A 23,374-nucleotide genomic window follows, 5' to 3' on the forward strand; every position below is an offset into this window, starting at 1 on the left:
ATGTATCCTCTCCCTAATTCTAGGTCTCATGAGCATATCCCCAAAAGTGACAGGTTACTTTTATTCTGTCCCTTTCATTTCAATCCATCAGCTCTTCCTTTTATTGAATTAACTACAGAGGAGTTGCTCCCTTTATGGATTCCTCTGAATTCCCTCCCCTGCTGATCTCTCTACTAACACTGCTGTGTTTGCCATCCTCCTATGCTGGCATCTATGTCTCCTGCTGTGCAGCTTCTCAGCGCCTCTCTGGACTCTAGGGGGCAACCTGGGTTATTAGGAGCTAAGACGCAAAAAGATGGAGAAAAGTAAATTTAGGCTTGTTTGAGTCAAAATTTGAGATTTAGGATATGAAAGTGTTTGCTAAAGTCGCTTAAGTCACTAACTCTTTGTGACTTACTCTAACTGACTAAACTCTTTGTGACTCTATAGACCAGAACCCAACAAGTTCCTCTGTTCATGGAATTCTCCAGGCAAGAATACTGACTGGAGTGGATTGCCATGCCTTTCTCCAGGGGTCTTTCCAATCCAAGTATCGAACCCATTTCTCTTATGTCTCCTGCATTGGCAGGTGGGTTCTTTACGCCTAGCACCATCTGGGAAGCCAAAATAGTGTTTAACCACCTTTTTATAACCAAGAGCTCCTTGTATATTATTTTTTTTAATCATCATAAATCTCATGTTCTGAAAAAGACATTTTTATTCAAGAATGATAACAAATATTGCTTCCTTTGAGAAATCTAAATGTGCCACAGTGAGATGATCCATAATTTTTGAGAAAATAGAAAATAAAATGGTGATTTTTTAAATTTAGCAGCCATGTCACCCGCCAAAACTATATTATTTCTTCTAGACTTGTGGAAATCTTGAAAATAGATTGAAAAACCACATTATTACTTTAATAAACCTTCAGCAGTTGGCAACCTCAGATTAGGAATTGCTGGTTATGGCTTTAGCTAGAATCATTAAAACCAAGTCTTTAGTGAGAAAGATGTCATGTATGTAAAAGATGATGATTTAAAGCTTTAAATGACTTATTCTATTTTCATTTGTTTCTTTAATAAGATGCTTAACATTTAAAAAATTCTTTTTCAAGTTCTTTTCCCATTTAGGTTATCACAGAATATTGAGCAGAGCTCCCTGTGCTATATAATTAGTCCCTGTTGGTTATCTATTTTAAACACAACAGTGTGTGCCTGTCAATACCAAACTCCCAATCTATCCCTCCCCCTCACTCTTTCCCCTGGTAACCATTAGTTCATTTTCTAAGTCTGTGAATCTGCTTCTGTTTTTTAAATATCTTCATTTGTATCATTTTTTTAGATCCCACATATAAGTGAAATCAAATGATGATTTGTCTTTCTCTGCTGACTTACCCTTGTTTAGTGTGATAATCTCTAGGTCCATCCATGTTGCAGCAAATGGCATTATTTAACTCTTTTAATGGCTAAGTAATATTCCATTGTATATACATACCACATCTTCTTTATCCGTTCCTCTGCTGATGGACATTTAGTTTGTCTCCATGTCTTGGTTATTGTAAACAGTGCTGCAGTGAACACTAGGGTACATGTATCCTTTTGAACCAAGTTTTTCCCCAGATATATGCCTAGGAGTGGCATTGCTGGATCATATAGCAGCTTTTAGTTTTTTAAGGAGCCTCCAACTGTTCTTCATAGTGCTGTACCAATTTACATTCCCACCAACAGGTTCCCTCTTCTCCACACCCTCTCCAGCATTATTGTTTGTAGATTCTTCTGAGGATGGCCATTCTGACTGGTACGAGATGATATCTCATTGTAGTTTTGATTTTTATTTCTCTAAGACAACATTGAACATCTTTCCGTGTGCCTCTTGGCCATCTATATGTCTTCTTTGGAGAAATGCCTATTGAGTTCTGCCCATTTTCTGATTGGGCTCTTTATTTTTATGGTATTGAGCTACACGAGCTGTTTGTAAATTTTGGAGACTAATCCTTCATTGGTCAAGAGGCTTTGTTACTAAATATCTCATTTATGTAGAGGTGAGCTATTTTGAGGGGAGGAGGCATGGTGGGAAAAGTAAGAGCTCTGGATCAGAAAGATCTGGCTCATTTTACATACAAGCTTCCTGATCAACTTTTATAAAGCTAGCATACTTCTTTGCACCTTGGTTTCATCATCTATAGAAAGATCAATAACACCTCCCCTATGAGATTGGTGTGAGGATGAGAGATGATGCATGGAAAGGGAAGACATCGACTGGCAGAGTATAAGTTGTTATTAAAGAGTGGCTCTTATTATGGGGATGAACAAGCTACCATTCTTTGAAAGCTCACCATATACCAGGCCCTTATTTTTCTGATGAGAAAATTGAGGGATGGAGCCTGTCAGTAGCTTTCATAGCCACTTTACGGCTGTATTAGGCCAGCAAACTGTGATAGCCGATAACCCCCATATTTCAGTGGCTTCAAAAAGTGAAAGTTTTTTCCTCTTTTGTGTTCATGTTGAGTTTGTAGGAGACTCTGCTCCATGTTCTCCTTACTTGAACAATAGGCTAAGGAATGTCACTGACTGTTGGGCCCAGGGGGTAAAAGGGGATTTCCCTGTGGCTCAGTGGTAAAGAATCCACCCACTATTGCAGGAGATGGGGGTTTGATCTCTGGGTTGGGAAGATTCCCTGGAGAAGGAAATGGCAACCCAGTCCAGTAATCCTGCCTGGAGAATCCATGGACAGAGGAACCTGGCAGTCTACCATCCACAGGTTCACAAAAGAGTCAGACACATCGGAGAGACTCAATAACAATAACAACAACAACAGGGGATAAAAGAGGAATACTGCAGAGCCCTCAAATGATTCTACCTCAAAGTGACACACATCATTTTTCAACTGTATTGCCTCAGCTAGAACAAGAATAATGGCCGTGCCTAATGTCAAGGGGGCCTCCCCAGTGGCTCAGCAGGTAGAGGACCTGCCCGCAGTGCAGGGGACCCGGGTTCGATCCCTGGGTCAGGAAGATTCTCTGGAGCCGGGAATGGCTCCCCACTGCAGTGTTCTGGCCTGGAGAATTCCACGGACTGTGTAGTCCATGGGGTCACAAAGAGTCGGACAAGACCGAGCGACTTTTCACTTAAACTAAGGACTTGGCTCAGATGGTAAAACCATCTGCTTACAATGTAGGAGACCTGGGTTCTATCCCTGGGTTGGGAAAATCCACTGGAGAAGGAAATGGCAACCAAATCCAATATTCTTGCCTGGAAAATCCCATGGACAGAAGAGCCTGGCAAGCTACAGTCCACGGGGTCACAAAGAGTCAGACACGACTAAGCAACTTTGGGGCTTCCCTTGTAGCTCAGTTGGTAAAGAATCTGCCTGCAGTGCAGGAGACCCGGGTTCGTTTCCTGGGTTGGGAAGATCCCCTGGAGAAGGGAATGGCAACCCACTCCAGTATCCTTGCCTGGAAAATCTCATGGACAGAGGGCTGCAGTCCATGGGGTTGCAAAGAGTCGGGTACGACTGAGCAACTAACACTAATGTCAAGGTGACAGAGATGTGCAAGCCCCATCTGAAGTGGACGAGAAGCAGATATGGGTGTCACCTCACATGGTGACAGCTTTCCAGTTCAAACCCCAGTCTCTGATTTAAATCTGGATGAAACAGGGGAGCTAGAAACTCTTACTTTTCTTAAACCTGTTCTTTAAAACATAACCTCATTGGTATATCTGAAGAAAATTCTCACAATCTAAATGTCACATATACATAACCACTTAAGTCTAAGTGCAAAGATGTGGTACCAAGCAAAGTGAAGGGGATTTATGTATTTTACTTTTTTGTGATTGTGGATAATTGAAACTAAGTACCTTCCATTTAAGACTTTGCCTCTTTCTTTGCCACTTAGTACCTTTTAAGTCACTAAAGCTATATTTCCCCTGCTCGCCAAAAGTGTCTGCATACCACAGCACACATTAATGTTAACAGCTTAATTTTTCCCCGCTTTGGCTTACAGCTGAGGAAATAGTCTTGGTTACCGTGTGAGCCTATAGAACATATCGGAGGAATGAGGCCACGAAATTTCCTGCTCCCATGTCCAATTATATGTTACATAATCCATATTTCATGGAATCACCAGATTTTTCTTTCCAAATAAACCTGTAAAGCTCAGGAACTCATGGTTTTGCTGTTTTAATCTGCCCACCTATTGATTTATTTTCACTTGTTCTGAGTTTTCCTACACCTAGCTGACAGGTGGATAATTTCAGTTTCCAACTTCCATTCCAGAAGGTATCTTCTCCTTTGTATGTTCTTTGCTGCTTGGTACACATGTCCATTTCTTTGATCAGGATAGGAAAGTCTCAATAATTCAGAATCTGTGATCACTCTAACAATGACAATACTATTTTTTTTTTTTAACCTCTGTGCTCTTAGGAAGAAAGTGTTAACTGAGCAGTTCTTAGTGAAAGCATACTCAAACTCCTCTAGAGGTCCTTATTTACATGAAACTAATATGTTAATTACCAAAAAATATCTTTAGTCAGTATTTGTTTCTCAAGGACCTTATCAAGTAGTACCTTAATTTTGAGATTAAGACCTTAATCTAGCTTGAGTTATAATATGAATTTGTAGGTAATAAAGCTATGTGCACATGCATGCTCAGTCACTCAATCATGTCCAGCTCTTTGTGACCCCATGGACTGTAGCCCACAAGGCTCCTCTGTCCATGGATTTTCCAAGCAAGAATACTGGAGTGGGTTGCCATTTCCTCCTCCAGGGCATCCTCCCAACCCAGGGATTGAACCCACGTCTCCTGTGTCTCCTGCAGGCAGGCAGGTTCTTTACCATTGTGCCACCTAGGAAGCCCCAATAAAGCTATGTTTTTATTTAAAAATAGATACCACCGTTCATATGATTTGCTTCACAAGTTTCACTATCATCCACTTCCTATATGAACAATCTTAGTCTTCTCTTTAACACCATGAATCTACTTTTAACCTGAGTTTAAGAAATGCAGTCTTTTTGTTTATACAATCAACTTCATTGCATAGAGTGCTATGTATACATTCCCCCTTGTCTTCTGGCTAGAGAAAAGAAAATTCAGTCAGCAGTTTTTCTGATGCTGAAATGCTTAAAGTTCAATGCAGTTTGCTCCCATGGAAGAGCCAAGTCCAGTGCCATTTAAATCAAATGAAGCTGTAAAACATTTTAGAGATCGTTTCTTTTAAGGGCTAGAGGATGTGGACCATTCTATTTACTCTGTCAGAAAACAGATGTGCTGTAATAAATGAAATTCCTGCTTGCCGGTTTCTTTTCACCAGCCATATTATTGAGCCATGGTGCATGGCGAAAGCTGGGGGAACAGTTGGTATAATCGAGGACAACTTTCCTTGCAGTCAGTGAACTTACAGCAATTACCTTCCCCATGTGTGGCTGTATTCCTTACCTCTTTAAGGTGGGAGGGAAGAGAGCGAAGTGTTTAAAATTATGGGTTCTAGGATCACAGAAAATGGAATCTGAATCTCAATTGTGCCATTCAGTAGGTGGTATTTAACTTACCTGAATCTTAGTTTCCTTATCTATAAAATAGAGAGAAAAATAACACCCACCTTACAGTTGTGAGAACTCAAGGAGTGAGGCACTTAACATAGTGTCTGGTACATAGTAAAGTCAATGGATATTCTCTGCTGTTAGGTCAAGAGGAGCCAGAGCGGGGTTCTGTGGACTCCAGATATGCTATTTTTCATGGCAAACAGTAGTGTCAGCCATCTGTAGCTGCTTAGGAAACATTGGGCCAAATAAGCAAACCTATTGGAAGAAAGTCCAATGGAAGAAAGCCTTCCATTGCATCCAGACGTTGTGAGATCTCTGCTCATTTCCTCTCCCCAGATTCAATGCCTATGACTTAGAAAGCAGTTTTTGGCTAATGGTGGATAATTACAGACATGGTGAGCTTGTTAACACCTAACAAATTCACTTCTACATGGTTAGAGCCATAGCCTCGGAAATACTTATTATGACTCTTATCACCTGCTTCACATCCTCTCCTCCAAATGGAGTGTCTAGGACAACATAGATTACACCCCTTATACCACTTACTGAAGAAATATTTATTAAGGGCTTCCTAAATTCATGGCAATTTGATTGGCCTGGTGTAGAGAGCAGAAACTTAGCTTGGGGGTGGAGGAGACGTGCATGCAAAACCCAGGATATGCCTACGTAGCACGAGCAGTCAGAAAAAGCCTTAGAAGAGGAGGCGGCCCCGAAGCAGTGGCTTAACACGACTGAGCTCTGTTCAATTCCCATTTTCTTGATAAAACCATCATCTCCTACCTTTTTTTCTCCTCTTCTTCCTTTTTTCTCCTCCAAATCACAACCTCTATTAATGTTTGGGCTGTAGAAGCCAGGATAGGTTCTACAGACTGGCTGAGTCCACTGTCAGCTTGAGAGGCTTAAATGGGGAGGTCCTGGCTTGGGGAAGACATCCTCTTCCTCCTGAAGCCTCATCTTCCTGGCCAACTCCTACACATCTTTTTAGGCTTATCTTAAATACTGCCTCATCTGTGAGTCCTTCCTTGACCTTCCTAGATAAATTTTGGGATGGGGTGGGGAATGCATTTATCAGAATTATAATGGTAATTAAAACACAAATATCCTTTACTCTCAGATTTCTTATGGTTATGCCTTCCCAACAGCTTCTATGTTTCTCTTCCAACATAGCCAGTCTTTTTCCTCTGCTGGCATAGAATCCCTGGGAGATGGTGAGGAATAATCAGGGTATTAAGGCTAGTTGAAATAAGAATGCGATTAGTGAGAACTGGTGTTCATCATCACAATGAGTGAGTACCCGACTAGAAATGATGGGTGATGGGGTAGGATGATGCCATTAGTCAAAAGGCATCCTGTATTGCACCATATCTGTACTTCTATCACTGCACTTTGCACTAACTTTGTCATTCTATGTCTGCATGTCTATGTAGCCGATATACTTCAGCTTCAGGGCAGACAGTCACTCTGTTTGTCTTTGAGGCCTCAGGTACAGTAAATGCCATTGATTTCCCATGGCCACTAAATAAGTCTATTGAATGTCCATTCCAATCTGTCTGTAGATTCTTTCTAGCTCAGAAATAGGGGTAGAAGTGTTTGGAGACACCTCGCCTATCCTGGTTGCTCAGAACTCTAAATTAGGACTGTCCCCTTGAGTTTGTCATTCTATCCATTGTATATGCCTGCTCAGCCCTTCCTATATAATACCCAATACCATGCTTCACCAAATGACTCACTGGAATTAAGCTAATTAGGGAAGATTATTAGGGAAAGCTGGAAAACAATCCAGGTTTGAAATTAAATCCTTGTACATTTGTTCTTTATTTTCCCAACTTCTCAGTGCTGAAGTTCTGAAGGACCCAAGCTAATGTTGGAGGATACAAGGTATTAGGAAGCTCTCTTATAAACGTAACCATCTACAATTATGTCGTGATGAAATGCTTACACTACTTTCTACTGGAGTTTTATGCTCAGTCATGTGACCCTCAGTTGTGACTCCATGGACTGTGGCCTGCCGGGCTCCTGTCCATGGCATTTCCCAGGCAAGAATACTGAAGCGGGCTGTTGTCTTTTCCTCCCCCAGAGGACCTTCCCAACCCAGGGGTTGAACCCATGTCTCCTGCATCTCTTGCATTTGCAGGTGGGTTCTTTGCCACTGAGCCACCTGGGAAGTCCCACTGGAGTTTTATCAGTTCAGTTCAATCACTCAGTCGTGTCCAACTCTTTGCGACCCTGTGGACTGCAGCACGCCAGGCATCCTTGTCCATCACCAACTCCTAGAGCTTGCTCAAATTCATGTCCATTGAGTCGGTGATGCCATCTAACCATCTTATCCTCTGTCATTCCCTTCTCCTCTGACCTTCTATCTTTCTCAGCATCAGGATATTTTCCAATGAGTCGGTTCTTCACATCAGGTGGCCAAAGTATTGGAGCTTCAGCTTCATCATCAGTCCTTCCAATGAATATTCAGGACTGATTTTCTTTAGGATTGACACCCTTTGGGATGTGACTGTGCACAAAACCACACACAGTTTTGTGCATGGTTCTGTGTGTATATTTCATAAAAATGTTGATTTTTAAAAATAAAATATGTATTATTAAGTAGGAAGCTAATCACACTCATACATTTCAAGCATAACGTTTGCTCCCAGGATTAAGATTTCTGCACTAAAAGCAAGGGACTTGGACAGTCCCTTGCTGTCCAGGGGACTCTCAAGAGTCTTCTCCAACACCACAGTTCAAAAGCATCAATTCTTTAGTGCTCAGGTTTCTTTATGGTCCAACTCTCACATCCATACGTGACTACTGGAAAAACTGTCATTTTGCCTATAAGGACCTTTGTCGGCAAAGTAAGGTCTCTGCTTTTTAATATGCTGTCTAGGTTGGTCATAGCTTTTCTTCCAAGAATCAAGTGTCTTTTAATTTTATGGTTGTAGTCACCGTCTGAAGTGATTCTGGAGCCCAAGAAAATAAAGTGGAGTTATGTATAGTGCTGCTAAAAGAAGGTTACATCAGGTCGTCATGCATGTCTGCTACATCTGAGGAGAAAGTCCTGATGAGTTGATCTTTACCTGTGGGAGAAAATAAACCCTTGGGAAAACTTATTCCTCATCTGTTTATGCTTTCCTTCATTTTCTTGTTGAGTATACTTTTGTGAGAAGCACTGTGGTAGGTACTGAGGATAAAAGGTAAAAGATGTGGTATCTGTTCTCAAAGTCCAGGAGGGTAAATTACCTCTCTGACTACAGTGACAATCTAAGCCAGGGGTGGACAAACTTTTTCTGTAAAGGACTAGATAGTAAATATTCTAGAGTTTGTGAGCCATAAGGTCACTGTGACAGCTACTCAATTCTGTCTTTGTAACACCAAAGCAGCCATAGGTGATTTGCAAACAAATGTGTGTCTCTGTTCCAACAAAACTTTACTTATGGATACTGAAATGTGAATTTCATGTAATGTTCATGTATCCTGTGACATTATTTTTCTTTTGACTTTTTCAAACAATATACAAATGTAGCAACCATTCTACACTTATGGAATGTAAAAAACCAGGCAGCAGCAAAGATTTGACCCTTGAGCCATGGATTTCCCACCCCTGACCTAGGAGATGGTCACTGATGGTTTAGATCTGTGATTTCCAGGTTCAGCTAATATTCAACCAAAGCAGAGATCCAGTCATCATTCTAGGAGTAATTCTTGTGTTTCTTCTCTCCTGCTTCTATCAACTTCTTGTCCCCAAAGCACAATTCCACAAGTCTTTGGACAAAACAGAAATCTCTTTGTATTTATGATACTACCAGGGACATCTGGGGACTTGTTTCCCTGTGAGAAAATGAAAATGACTCTAGTGACTATTTGGTCTCTGAAACAGTTTAATTTACTGTGTTTTGTTTTTTTTTTTTTCTCTTTTCCTTTTTCCCATCTCCATACTAGAAATTAACATAAAAATTCCTTCTGGCTAAATTCCCAATGCATTCTCACAGTGAGCATTTTCTGAAGTGAAAATTAGTAGCTTCCTTGCAGTTTTCATCAGGGATGTGAAACTGTGCAGCTTGCAGGGGTAGTGAACTCAAAACCCATTTATGAATTATTACATGCTGCTCAGGGTACCTCACTGTCTGCTGCGTGCCAGATAGTCTTTCCTACAAAACCCTGAGTATCTAAATAGTGGATCTTAATTTTCTTTCTCATTCCACCAGTGAGAGAATACCACTTTCTATTTGCACAAATTAATTAATATGTAACAACTAGTACTTACATAATATTATTTTATTTACACCATCCTTAGGGGTTGGTAGCACTTAGGAAAATGATGAAGTCTCTCTGTAGTCCCTTCTCTCTCCCTCCCAGTTTTTATCCAGGTGAAATCTACTTACAGTGAACTTTAAGGACATCATCCAAGGGAAATGACAATCAATAGGAGTAAGCTTATAGGGGGGAGGGTGGATTCAGGTGCCATTTATGGCTGTGCAGTGATTAGGTATCTATCTATAAGTCTTCCTCGTTTAAACATAAAATGCCACTTCAAATCACATATTTCTTCTTTGATAACCTTGGCCTCTCTCTAGCTGCTTTAGCCATCTGCTCCCCAAAGCAGCTTGGAGTCCTCTGTCTCAGGACCTAAGCTATTGAGCTAGAATGCTATTGTGTCTCTACAGAGATGACTCTTGGTCTTTCAGGTCAGAAAACTCTGATAGTATAGAAAATTTGACTTCTGCAGCAATGCACAGGAGTTATAGGGAAAGGAATCTATAATTGTTAAAAACACAGGTTTTGGAATCAGAGTTGCATTTGAATCCTGATTTTTCCACTTAGAAGCTATTATACACTTCAGGTGAAAAAAAAAAAAAAAAAAAAAAAAAACTTCTCTGTGTCTTATGAAATGGAGGAAAAAAACCAACTTTAGAGAATAGAGGTAAGGATTAAGTGAGATAATGAACAGTTAGTAAGTGCTCAATAAAAGACCAAGGAGAGCATTTAGTAAGTACTCAGTAAAAATGTTACCACTTTGAAGAGATTTTTCTTGTTTCCTTCATTTATACTCCAAACAATTGTTACACGGCTGTTTGCCTCTGAGACTACTGAAAAATAAAATCGATATACACCATGAAATAGAGAAGCTCAGGTTCAGGTAGGGAAGGCAGCCATAGATCAGTAAGCAAGTGTGAAACACATATGTCCAGGCAGCGTGGGACCCCAGAGGCAGGAGTCATCAGCTCACCTGGGGATGTCAAAGAAGACAAGATTTGAGGTAAGAGTTGAAGGATGAATAGAAGTTTGTCAAGTTGTCAGGGTAGAAGCATGTTCCCATGAGAGGGAAAGTGAAAATTTGGTCTTGCTAGAGTTTAGGGTAGCAGAGGCAGAGAAAGTGGTCGTAATGCAGTTGACAAAGGATGCTGGGGACAGATGATAAAGGGGCTTGAATGTCATGTGAAGGAGACTGGACTCTGACGTTCTTGTTGGGCCTTTAGGACGCGTGAGAAAGCAGAATGCCATTAATGAGGTGATGCTCTTCACACTGGTAAGTGTGGCTGAGCTAGAACTGAGATCCATAGAGAACTCAGTCACCTTGAATGTGTCCAACCCTGACTTATATAAGGCAAACCTGAAGCGGGAGGTCAAATTACCCAGCATAGAATCTGACAAAGCAAAAACAGGACTAGGAATAGCTCATCTGAATCCTGGGCTTTCAACTTCCTCCACACCAAGGCCCGCTTGAATAAACCCAGGCTTCTTTGTCTAAAACCTGCATTTTCCCTACTAGATTCAAATACAAGTTCCAGGGGCCAGCATGCTTCACTGAGAAACAGCATCTTTCCCACTTTCTGAATATCAGAACCCTCAGCCCTGTCCACCAGAAATGGTGACCTCAGCTAGGAGCAAGGTTGGGGGTTTTCCGAGGAAGAAATCTAGGAACAGCAATCTCTGGCAGTTGCAGAAACAAAATCAAAAGCCAGAGCTTCTTTCTTTGCCTGGAACTTGCAATCTAGGGTCTGTTTTACAATTGGAAACCAAGATATCAACACAGTAGCTGCTCCCTGCTCTTAATGAACTAACCCTCCCTTCCCAGGGCCTAGCAGAAAGCACACCAGCCTAAGCAGGGTGTGTGTGTGTGTGTGTATGTGTGTGTGTGCGTGTGTTTTCATGTCGCAGGTGCCTAGGGAACCTGCCCACATAGTGGGTGTGTGTGTTCAGATCGCAGGTGCCTAGGGAACGAGAGTCCTAGGGCGACAGCGCAGGGGCCTGGGTGTCCTCTCACATCTGGGCCCAGTAAAAGCGCTGGAAGCTGGGCTTCACTTCCAGCTCCCCTGGGCTCCGCTCCAGCAGCGCCTGGGCTTCTCTAAATCCTCCCTGCTTGCCTTCCTTCCCTCCTTAGCAACCGGAGGACGTGGATACCGCGGGCGGGTGAGGGCCTGGGAGGCTGCGTGCAGCCCGGGCGCCCAGGGGCGGCGGCCCAGCCCCAGTGCCCCGCGCACTGGTGACCGCAGTGCGGAACCACCCGGCAAAGGCAACTGTCGCGGCCCCGGCGTGCACAGGTCCCCCGAACGCACCCTCCGTGCCCGCCGCGGGTCCAAAAGGGATCCTGCAAAAATGAGCCATTCTCACCCTGCTGGGTAAGTGACAACTGGAGCTTTTCCACGACGCGGCAGGTGGCGGCTGCAGCCAGCGGCCCCTCCGCCCGATCCTCCTGCTGCTGAGGGAAGGGGCGAGCGGGGAGAGGGGGCTGGGGAGAGGAGGAAAAGAATACGGATTCTAGGTCGCAGCGACGATGGCAGACATCCCAGGCTTCGTATCTCCCCTCTCCCCTCCCTCACTTCTTTCCATGACGTTTGCCCCCTTTGAAATGTTCACTCAGGAAGGATTTAAAAATGGATGTGAAAAATGCATACATTAAGCAGGGACATTAGCTGAGACCAAGAGGATCCTGCGTGGTGGAACATACGTGTTTAAATACAAAAGCAAAGGTCAAAGCATGCACATTCGTTTGGAGAATCAAGGCTTAGAGATAAATTCTCACTGTGGCGTCTTGCATTTAAACGAGTTGTGTGTTGATTTAACACGCATTGAGGGAGGATTCCTGTGAGGGTACCCCATATTTCAGGATTTTTATCTGCCCCATCTCGAAAGGATCATAGGGTTTTGTTTTTTTTTTTTTTTAAATATTGTGACCAGGGAGGTGGTGTGATGCAGGAAGGCAAGAAGGAAGAAGGAAGAAGGGTGCCTGTGTGTTTACACATGATCTCCTGTTGTGTTGGGCAGGGTGACTCCTTGGAAAACATTTTGGCAATTATTCAGTCTGATTTAGAAAGTTAACACAGTCATTATTGGCTGTTGAAAAGAAAAAAATAAAACCAACCCTCAATGGATCTTGGTCCTTTCATTGGAAGAGAGAGTATCCAGTTTCCTTTTGAATTAAACAATGTAATGCATATTAGTTGTTTTTTTTTATTATGATATATCTAGTAAGCAGATAATATCCTAGCTGATATTGCAACTAATTTGAAGATGCTTTCCTTTTTAATTGAATTTATTGCACATTTTCAAGAGCAGCAAATTAGCAGAGGACAACATATTTAAGATCATTTGGAGTTTGTGATGTCTGAAATACCACATTAGTCGCTGGGTTCAGTATTTATAGTCAAACTTAAAGATTTTGCTTTTTAATGAATTCTCTGAATGCAAGATATAAATGAAATTGTTTAAAAAAGCTAAAGGCCTATAAGGTGCCCTGTTGGAAGTCAGTTTCAGAACTTTTTGGAAAGTGATGAAACTATGCCTAAGTAAGCTTCCTATTTTATCTTAAATTGAGTTTAGTTTAGGTACTTGAGGGGATCCTCTGGATGCTCAGATGGTAAAGAATCTGCCTGCAATGCGGGGGACCAGGGCTCGATCCCTGCGTCTGGAAGATCCCTGGATGAGGACATGGCAATCCATTTCAGTGTTCAGAAGAATACTGAAGAATCAATGGACAGAGGAACCTGGCAGGCTGCAGTGCATGGGGCTGAAAAGAGTCAGACACAACTGAGCAACTAACACTTAGGTACTTGAAGGGTTTGATGCTGAACTTCTGTGCAGTTTTAGTTGCTGTGGGTCAGTGGGATGTAAATAGCACTATTTTTCTGCAACTGCTTTTTGTAGTGTCCACATTCAGGAAAATGAATGTGTCAGTCATGGTTGTCTTCCTATGTTTTTCAAGTTTTTGGCTAAGTCAGAATCTGATTAGACCGTTTAATCATCTATTTTCAAATGTGGAAAAGCCTGTAGCTGCTGACTAAATTGTGCATGATTAAGATTTCCGAAACTGAAGTGAAATTTTTCTGAAGCTCGATTAGTTCCAAGCACATGGGAAAAATAGGAAGATGTGTGATCTAGTGAAAGTGTGTGCTTCATGGTACTCTACAAGAAAGATGGCGAGATGCAATAATCATTGTGCACTAACGTTGTAGACACTGTGTCTCGTTCATCTCTGTGCCCCCTTTGCTTATTCCTGTATAAAGTAGTGCTCAACAGCTGTTTGCGGAATGAATGATATCATCTGACAGTGCATCCAGTCTAGAGGTGGATGGATTCACAAAAGAAAACCACATAAGAGCTAAATATTTATTAAGTGCTTACCATGTGCCAGACTCTAGTCTACAGTTTTACAGGAAGTACCTCATTAATCTTCTCACTCACTTCATGAGGCAGATTCTAGTCACTCTTTTTTTCACACATAAGAAAACTGAGGGCTGAGAAGTTTTCAGAGATTTCACAGGTAGGAGGGGTCAGGGCTCTAATAAAAAGCCAAGGAGTCCAGCTGCAGAGCCTGTGTGACTAACCTTTACACTATCTGTCTCTCATGGTCAAGAGCTGAGATGGGAGGGAGCCCTAAAAAGATGAAAATTCTCCATCAGATCAGACCAACCTCTGACAGGTGATAGTGGTACATAGCTATCAGTATTTTGATATAGAATTAGAAAATAATGTTGTGATAGTGTCTATATGTATATATTTTTGTTTTTACTTCAAAAATAAATGAAAACAATAAACATAACAACTCCAAATGCCTTAAAAGTCACCCAAGAATAAAATTATTCAAATTGCTAAAGTTTTCCCTCAATATAAGTAGTCATTATTTTTCTTGTCTATGCTACCATTTGGAAAGAATAAAAGTTCCAGTAGCAAATAAAAGGTTTCATTAAAGCTGAGAAAGTTTTCCATCTTTACTGAAGCAATTTGTATTTATTACATTTTAAGATTTAAAGTGGTAATAAAATGCAGTTGTACAGCAAAACAGAAATTTAAAATTCCTAAAATTCCACCAGTCAATAAGATGCTTTCTCTTGGTGCTTGCTTTGAGTTCCACTGCTTCCTTAATTACAGCAGGAAACACTTGGAAAGGGCCTGGTGCTGACTTTGTTCCAATAGAGTTTGGAGTAAATAAAAATGGTCTTAAAAACTTCTGCCAAAGATTATAATAGAGACTTTGTTTCTGAGCTGCATTGTAATTTGGGGGAAGTCAACTATAACATACCGTTTCTGGCAATGCCGTCTCTAATGAAATTGTTTTAGGTTGGAAAATTTCAATTGATAGTCCCTCTAGTTTGTTCAATTTCATCCTGAGTTGCTATTTGTTTGTGTGGGTGTTTGTGGGTTATGCTCTAGTCCTGGAGGTGGAATGGGGATTTTATACCCCTCAGTCATGCATGAGGATAAAATGATATGGCTCTTCTCTCTCCTTCAAAGGATCATCACTGAATCCATGTGCAGTTGGCTCCCTGTGTGAAAGATAAGCTTGGCTCTGAGTAGAGATAGTCACACTCATCTGTAAATTTGCTGTGAGGAACTGGAAGAATGGGAAGCATTATAGTTTATGAGAAAATAAAAATGCAGAAGATGTATGTTTGGAAAGATTATTCCAAGGTTTTGAAACTTTTCTTTTTTGGTTTAGACTTATTAATTTATACCTTTTAATGTGAAGATATGTTTCTATAGTAACAGAAGATGCTGAACTGTGATTTAGAAAAAATGATCATATCCTTAGTACTCTCAAATCACTCAGTTCTATTTCATCAAAGGCAGAGTACAAAGTGCTATAGGTAAAATTATCAATTTTTAGATAGTGTATAGTGTATATGTATATCCAAAAGTGACAAAGATTATAAACCAACATGTCATTTACATGTGGAATATCCATTGCATTTTGTCTCTGCCTTCTTTTTATCAATCCAGCATGGTATTTCTTGTTCTAATTTTTTAAATGATATGTAATTAACATACAACCTTATATTAGTTGCAGGTGTACAACATAATGATTAGATATTTATCTACTTTGCGAAATGATCACCACAGATACCAAATGATCTCACATATATGTGGAATCTAAAACAACAACCACAACAACATGAACGCATAGATACAGAGGATAGATTGGTGGTGGCCAGGGGTCAGGGGGTGGGGAAGCACTTGGAGAATGGGGGAAGGTGGTCAAAGGTACAAACCTCCAGTTATACAGTAAATAAGTCATGTGGATGTGATGTACGTCGTGGTGGCAATAGTTAATAATACTGTATTTTAAATTTGAAAGTGGCTAAGGGAGTAGGTCTTAAAAGTTATCATCACACACGCACACACACACACAGACACACAGACACACAGACACACACACACACACACATGTACATAATTTGTAACTATGTGTCGTGTTGACTGTTAATGAAACTGATTACAGTATCTTTGCCTTCCTAGCAAGTGTAGTACTTTGTAGTATCATTCTAGTCTCTTTGTTGCTCACAGCTCCTGCCACCCAAATTATCTGTGGCACAGAATTTCAGACTTGAAGTAATTAAATATTTGATTTCAAATTGGGTAGTTTCTATTTACCTTCATATTCAGTATTAACATGACTTCATGGAGTAAATTGTTGCTGGTTAAAGGAGGTGAACTGAACACGCTCATTTGTCTTGGCTTCCTCTCTGATCATTTTGTTACAGAGTTTGTTCTCTTATTTTTTTTATAGAAGAGATGTCATCTGTTATCCCTTTGCTTAACAGACCTGTTCACATAACTAGATGGGAATGGAAAGGGATTTATTATTTGTTTTATGCCTGTGTGCGTGCATGCTAAGTTGTTTCAGTCATGTTCGACTCTTTGCAACTGTGGACTATAGCCCACCAGGCTCCTCTGTCTATGGGGGTTCTCCAACAAGAATACTGGAGTTGGTTGCCATGCCCTCCTCCAGGGAATCTTCCCGACCCAGGCTTCAAACCCCATGTCTCTTATGTCTCTTGCACTGGCAGGCAGGTTCTTTACCACTAGTACCACCTGGGAAGCCCTATTTGCTATATGACATCATTCAGTTCTTTGAAGTTTTCAGAGATATATGACAAACTTCACATAGTGATCTATTACCCTTTTTTTTCAATGATCTGTCAAATTACAGCTCAATTAGGTCCTCCTTCAGTTGTGCTGGAAGCAAACCTTGGAAACTACTTGCAATCATATTTGTTGCCCAGTCAAAGCCATTTATTATATCAACACCTACATAATACTTCAAATTGTCCCTTTGTCTCACAAATGTTTTTCTAAGTTCAGTACACCCTAAGAAGACACCATATGGTGAGACTGATGCATTTCTTTTGTGAAAGTGGAAAGTTGATTACAAAACGGAAAGGCGGGAGGTGGCTCAATATGGCTTGGAGTGCATTTTTTAGGCAGACCAGTATTAGGAGAGTATATGGAGGAAACTTAAAGGGTCTAGAGATTGATTCCCTTCAAACAATCCTTGCCTGGGTTCCCCTAGGAAATCTCTGGGTATCCCATGGGAGTGCATATCCCAGTTTACAAACTTCTGGTTTAGCACACAGGGTGCTGTCAAATGCAGGCTGCTGTGTAGCAAACCACACTTCTTTCTCTCATTCCCTATTGAAGATTGGCATCTCTTAGCTGTTAGAAGTAGAGACTTCCCCCAATTTATTTTGGTTATTAATAACTATGAAAAGTTTTTGGGGAGACAAGAAAATAAAACATTTTCAATGTTCAACTGACTCATTGTGCAATTCTAAAATCAACCTCAAATAATCCTGATCTGGGATGCTTATGTATTTTCAGAACTTTTGGTTTCCACAGATATCAGTTTCAATGAAAACTTCAGGTTCTAGAATTTAGTACTGAAAAAATCCTTAAGCTTTAGTTGCTGATTTTGGTACAAAACAAAAGAAGTAGTATGCACATTGAATCTTTGGATCTTTCCCTCTGTGGCTTACTCAGTTCCCCATACAAATAGTTGAAAATCATATATTCTTTGGAATGATTCCATAAATGTCTGTCAATTTAAAATAAACTGTCCAATTAGGTGGGGTTAGGAACCAGAGATCAAATTGCCAACATCCCCTGAAAAACATCTATTTCTGCTTTATTGACTATGCCAAAGCCTTTGACTGTGTGGATCACAAGAAACTGTGAAAAATTCTGGAAGAGAAGGGAATACCAGACCACCTGACCTGCCTCTTGAGAAACCTATATGCAGGTCAGGAAGCAACAGTTAGAACTGGACATGGGACAATAGACTGGTTCCAAATAGGAAAAGAAGTATATCAAGGCTGTATATTGCACCCTGCTTATTTAACTTATATGCAGAGTACATCATGAGAAATGCTGGGCTGGAAGAAGCACAAGCTGGAATCAAGATTGCCAGGAGAAATATCAATAACCTCAGATATGAAGATGACACCACCTTTATGGCAGAAAGTGAAGAGGAACTAAAAAACCTCTTGATGAAAGTGAAAGAGGAGAGTGAAAAAGTTGGCTTAAAGCTCAACATTCAGAAAACGAAGATTATGTTATCCGGTCCCATCACTTCATGGAAAATAGATGGGGAAACAGTGGAAAGAGTGTCAGACTTTATTTTGGGAGGCTCCAAAATCACTGCAGATGATGATTGCAGCCATAAATTAAAAGACACTACTTGGAAGGAAAGTTAGCATATTAAAAAGCAGAGACATTACTTTGCCAACAACGGTCCATCTAGTCAAAGCTATGGTTTTTCCTTTGGTCATGTATGGATTTGAGAGTTGAACTGTGAAGAAAGCTGAGCGCCAGAGAATTGATGCTTTTGAACTGCAGTGTTGGAGAAGACTCTTGAGAGTCCCTTGGACTGCAAGGATCCGACCAGTCCATTCTGAAGGAGATCAGTCCTGGGTATTCATTGGAAGGACTGATGCTGAGGTTGAAACTCCAATACTTTGGCCACCTGATGCAAAGAGTTGACTCATTGGAAAAGACTCTGATGCTGGGAGGGATTGGGGGCAGGAGGAGAAGGGGACGACAGAGGATGAGATGGCTGGATGGCATCACTGACTTGATGCATGCGAATTTGGATAAACTCCGAGAGTTGGTGATGGACAGGGAGGCCTGGCGTGCTGCAGTTCATGGGGTCGCAAAGAGTTGGAGACAACTGAGCGACTGAACTGAACTGAAAATTTGTGAAAAAGAGAAAAATAAGTTAAGTTTCTACATTCATACTGGTTTGTGTCTTTTGTCACTTTTCTCTAAACTTGAAATCCCAAATGATACATTATGAATATGATCTATATTTTTAAAGAGGATGAGGAAAGAGGAGAATCAGTTGAGGCATTCAGAGGAAAACCTTTGACAGTACAAAAAAGGACATACATTTATGCTTTCAATAAAAATAAGATAAATATAAATGTGGACTTCTGAGGTGGTACTAGTGGTAAAGAACCTGCCTGCCAATGCAGGAAATATAAGAGATGAGGGTTTGATTCCTGGGTGGGGAAGATCTCCTGGAGGAGGGCATGGCAACCCAACCCAGTATTCTTACAGTTTCCCTTGCTTACTCACTCCCTGAGCTTTCAGTGAGCTTGTTCCTTAGATGAGGTGAGAGTAGGGGTTTATCCAGGGGTTGGGTCAGAGGGGTGGCTTAGATAGTTTGCCCACCCCTTAGGTACTGTTGTATGCAGGGGGCATGTGCAGTAGCCCAAAGTGGCTCTGGGCTCTTCAAAGCAGCAGTTGGGTTTTTTGGTCTCTTTGTATCTTTTGTCCAGAATTTGACCCAGCTGCGGCAAGCATGTAGTTATTTTTCATCCCATATAGTTTCTTTGTATTTTGTTGCTGGAGGAGAGATGTGTTCAGGTGCAAGCACTGCAGCACCACAACAAGGGCCCCCAATCCCAGCCTGTCTCACTGATTGCATTGAACAGGACTTGGTTAGTGCCCTCAAAAGTAGATTATTTGTGTTGGACAGTGCATTTTGACTTTTTCCTTAGTTTCTTGTTTTGCCCTCGCTCCTATGGTTCAAGCATGTAAATAATTACTGAATAGTATGGTATACATAAAACCATTATTATACTTTATGAATTAAAATTTCAATAATAATTTTTACTACATAGTTCATTTGTATCTTGTGTTGGCTAAAAATTCAACCCAAATGTGTGTGTGTGTGTGTGTATGTGTGTGTGTGTGTGTGCGTGTGTGTATGTGTGTGTGTGTGTGTGTATGTGTTATTTGCTCAGCTGTGTCCAACTCTTTGCGATCCCATGGCTACTCTGTCCATGGAATTCTCCAGGCAAGAATGCCAGAGTGGGTAGCCATTCTCTTCTCCAGGGGATCTTCCCGACCCAGGGATCAAACCCAAATCTCGTGCATTGCAGGCAGATTCTTCACCATCTGGGCCATCAGGGAAGCCCCAGCCCAAATGTAATACTGCATTGTACCTTTGTTTCCAGCCCAGAAGAAGCCATTTGGTTCTTTCACTACCCAGAGGCACCAAATCACTCTGTTTGTAGGGCTCCCAGTTAGGGAACACATCCTTCATTGACAAGACCATTGCTGTGCCTTGTTGTATCAGAAAATATATTTGAATTAAACTTATCCACCTGGGAGCTTGCCTTTCTGGATTAATGTCTTTCCAGAGAAAAGAGGAAAAGATGTGACAAGTTCAGTAGCCACAGCTTGAAAAATCATGCTTTAGAGAGATTCTGGTCGATATTAGAATTAAAGGTTTTTTGAGAATTGTTGTCAAATTGTTTTTATAGTAAGCCACAAGAAATGTACTTAACAAGTGAAGAACATTTCAAGTGTAGGTGTATGGATTTGGATTTTTAAATAATTTCTCATTGTCTGGTGGGACCCCTGTCACTATTCCTCTTCTTGTCTCCTGCCCCTTTTGTGTGGTAAAGTCTTTTGTCTATGGGCAGATTACCATGAGTTGCAGTTTCTTCTTGTGCCCCGTTCTCTGGGGACTGTCTTTGGAGAGTTTCATTATCCTCTTGTCATCCATCCGAGTTCCCTGCACAGATGTGGTAGGATCCAGGAGGTATCTGTTTTCTGTTTTGATGGATCATCAATGGTCTTTTCTGTTTGTCAGCACAGATAATTCAGAGTCAAAGTCAGTAGCTTGCATTTCTTTGAACCCAGGAAGCATGTTCTTTGGTACCTTTGTCTAAGTCCATGTTACCTACTTAAATCGATCACCTTTCTGGTTATAGCTGTGTTTGGGGCTAAATTTTGTCTCTCTCCTCCCTATAACTTTTTATTTTGAAGCCTAACACCCAATACTTCATCTATAACTATATTTGTAAGTGAAAGTGAAGTCGCTCAGTGGTGCCCTACTCTTTGCGACCCCATGGACAGTAGCCTGCACCAAGCTCCTCCATCCATGGGATTTTTCAGGCAAAAGTACTGGAGTCGGTTGCCATTTCCTTCTCCAGGGACTCTTCCTGACCCAGGGATCGAACCCAGGTCTCCTGCATTGTACACAGATGCTTTACCATCTGAACCACCAGGGAAGTCTTTAAAGAGTTAATTAAGCTGAAATGAGGCCAATGGTGTGGGCCTCAATCGAGTATGACTGTTGTCCCTATAAGAAGAGGAAATTAGAACACAGACACGTACATACAGAGAGAAGACCATGAGAAGGTATTGGGAGAAGATGGCCATCTGTAGGCTCAAGAGAAAGGCTGGGGCTTATCCTTCCCTCATGGCCCACAGAAGAAATCAACCCTGTTGACAACTTGATGTTGGACTTCCAGCCTCTAGAACTATGAGACAGTACATTTCTGTTTAAACAATCCAGTCTGCAGTACTTTGTTATGGAATCCCTAGTACTCTTGCCTGGAAAATCCCATGGATGGAGGAGCTTGGTGGGCTGCAGTCCATGGGGTCGCTAAGAGTCGGACACGACTGAGCAACTTCACTTTCACTCTTCACTTTCATGCATTGGAGAAGGAAATGGCAACCCACACCAGTGTTCTTGCCTGGAGAATCCCAGGGATGGGGGAGCCTCATGGGCTGCCAACTATGGAGTCGCACAGAGTCGGACACGACTGAAGCGACGCAGCAGCAGCAGCAGCAGCAGCAGCGCAATGATACTGCTTGTTTGCAACTCCTGATGCTATTTTTTTTCCAACTTAGTCCTTCTAAAGCTGAAGACAGTTTTTATGACACGTGTAGGATCACTGAAAATAAGTGATTTAACAATACGAGGGTCATAGGGAGTGGAGATTGCAAGCCAGAAATTCAAAAAGGGAGATAAAAATGAAAGCAAACAGAAAATATGATTAAAGGACTAAGTGAAGAGAAATAATTAAGGCAATAAGTCAATGATCTCTACTAGTAAGTGTTGAGCTTTTCTTTTGTTAAGTCTGATTAGTAATCAAATTACTCCCCACCTCTCAGTGTCTGACACTACTTGGGATAGAAAATGGAACATTTGAAGCTGGTGATCCATTTCTCTATGAAGGTTATTATTTTCTTATAATAGTAATAAATATTTATAAATTAATGAAAATTCTTAGGGCAAAATATTGAAACAAGAGAAGACACAGCAGGGAACTAAACAGGCAATATAAATTGCACATAGTAGTTATGAAACAGCATTAAAAGCTAAGGATTTTAGATTGAATTGAATCATAATGTTTTATAGTAGCAGTTAATTTGGCATTCTCTATATACCATGGATGATAATATTTCATATTTGTGAATATTATGTGGCTCTCATTTTAAGAAGTTGTCTCTCTTCATAGCTTGCTCCAAGATATTTACAATAATATTGTTTCTGTTGCTTAGATTCAAATAAAACTAATCTGCTGTAAATTAGAATAATAGACTTAGAAAGGATCTCAAATCTCTTGGTACTAGTGACACAATAGATTTTTTATTTTCCCTCTTATACTTATCTATATTTTGAAGTTTTTATATGTGGAAAAATTCAAAGAGGGAAATGAAAATTGCTTGAAATCCTCCCACCCATAAATGATCATTTTGTTCATTTTCTTTCTTCTTCATTTTTCTGTGGAATATTCCTATTTTTAAGTGATACTATCAAAGCTCTCTTTTTTAAAAAGATGTTTCTAAGACTCTACTGTTTTATTTTTATTTTTACTTTATTTTGCTTTACAATACTGTATTGGTTTTGCCATACATTGACATGAATCAGCCACAGGTGTACATGAGTTCCCAACCCTGAACCCCCTCCCCCTCCATCTCTCTGGATCATCCCCGTGCACCAGCCCCAAGCATCCTGTATCCTGTATCAAACATAGACTGGCGATTCGTTTCTTTCATGATAGGATACATGTTTCAATGCCATTCTCCCAAATCATCCCACCCTCGCCCTCTCTCACAGAGTCCAAAAGTCCGTTCTACACATCTGTGTCTCTTTTGCTGTCTCGCATACAGGGTCATCATTACCATCTTTCTAAATTCCATATATATGTGTTAGTATACTGTATTGGTGTTTTTCTTTCTGGCTTACTTCACTCTGTATGATAGGCTCCAGTTTCATCCACCTCATTAGAACTGATTCAAATGTATTCTTTTTAATGGCTGAGTAATACTCCATTGTGTATATGTACCACAG

The 23,374-nt window shown here is 40.9% G+C and overlaps 1 protein-coding gene across 1 annotated transcript in view; it reads left to right on the forward strand.

The window, feature by feature from the left end:
- Positions 1-12,283: 12,283 nt before the first annotated feature.
- The window catches only part of ERICH3 (glutamate rich 3), a 120,560-nt gene continuing 109,469 nt past the window's right edge, over positions 12,284-23,374 (forward strand). Inside the window, exon 1 of the mRNA XM_052638053.1 lies at positions 12,284-12,304. Within this exon, the coding sequence (XP_052494013.1) occupies positions 12,284-12,304 (21 nt within the window). The remainder of the gene's footprint in view (positions 12,305-23,374) is intronic.

Source organism: Budorcas taxicolor, chromosome 3 (assembly GCF_023091745.1).
Source record: "Budorcas taxicolor isolate Tak-1 chromosome 3, Takin1.1, whole genome shotgun sequence".
In the NCBI taxonomy this organism is placed as follows: Eukaryota; Metazoa; Chordata; class Mammalia; order Artiodactyla; family Bovidae; genus Budorcas; species Budorcas taxicolor.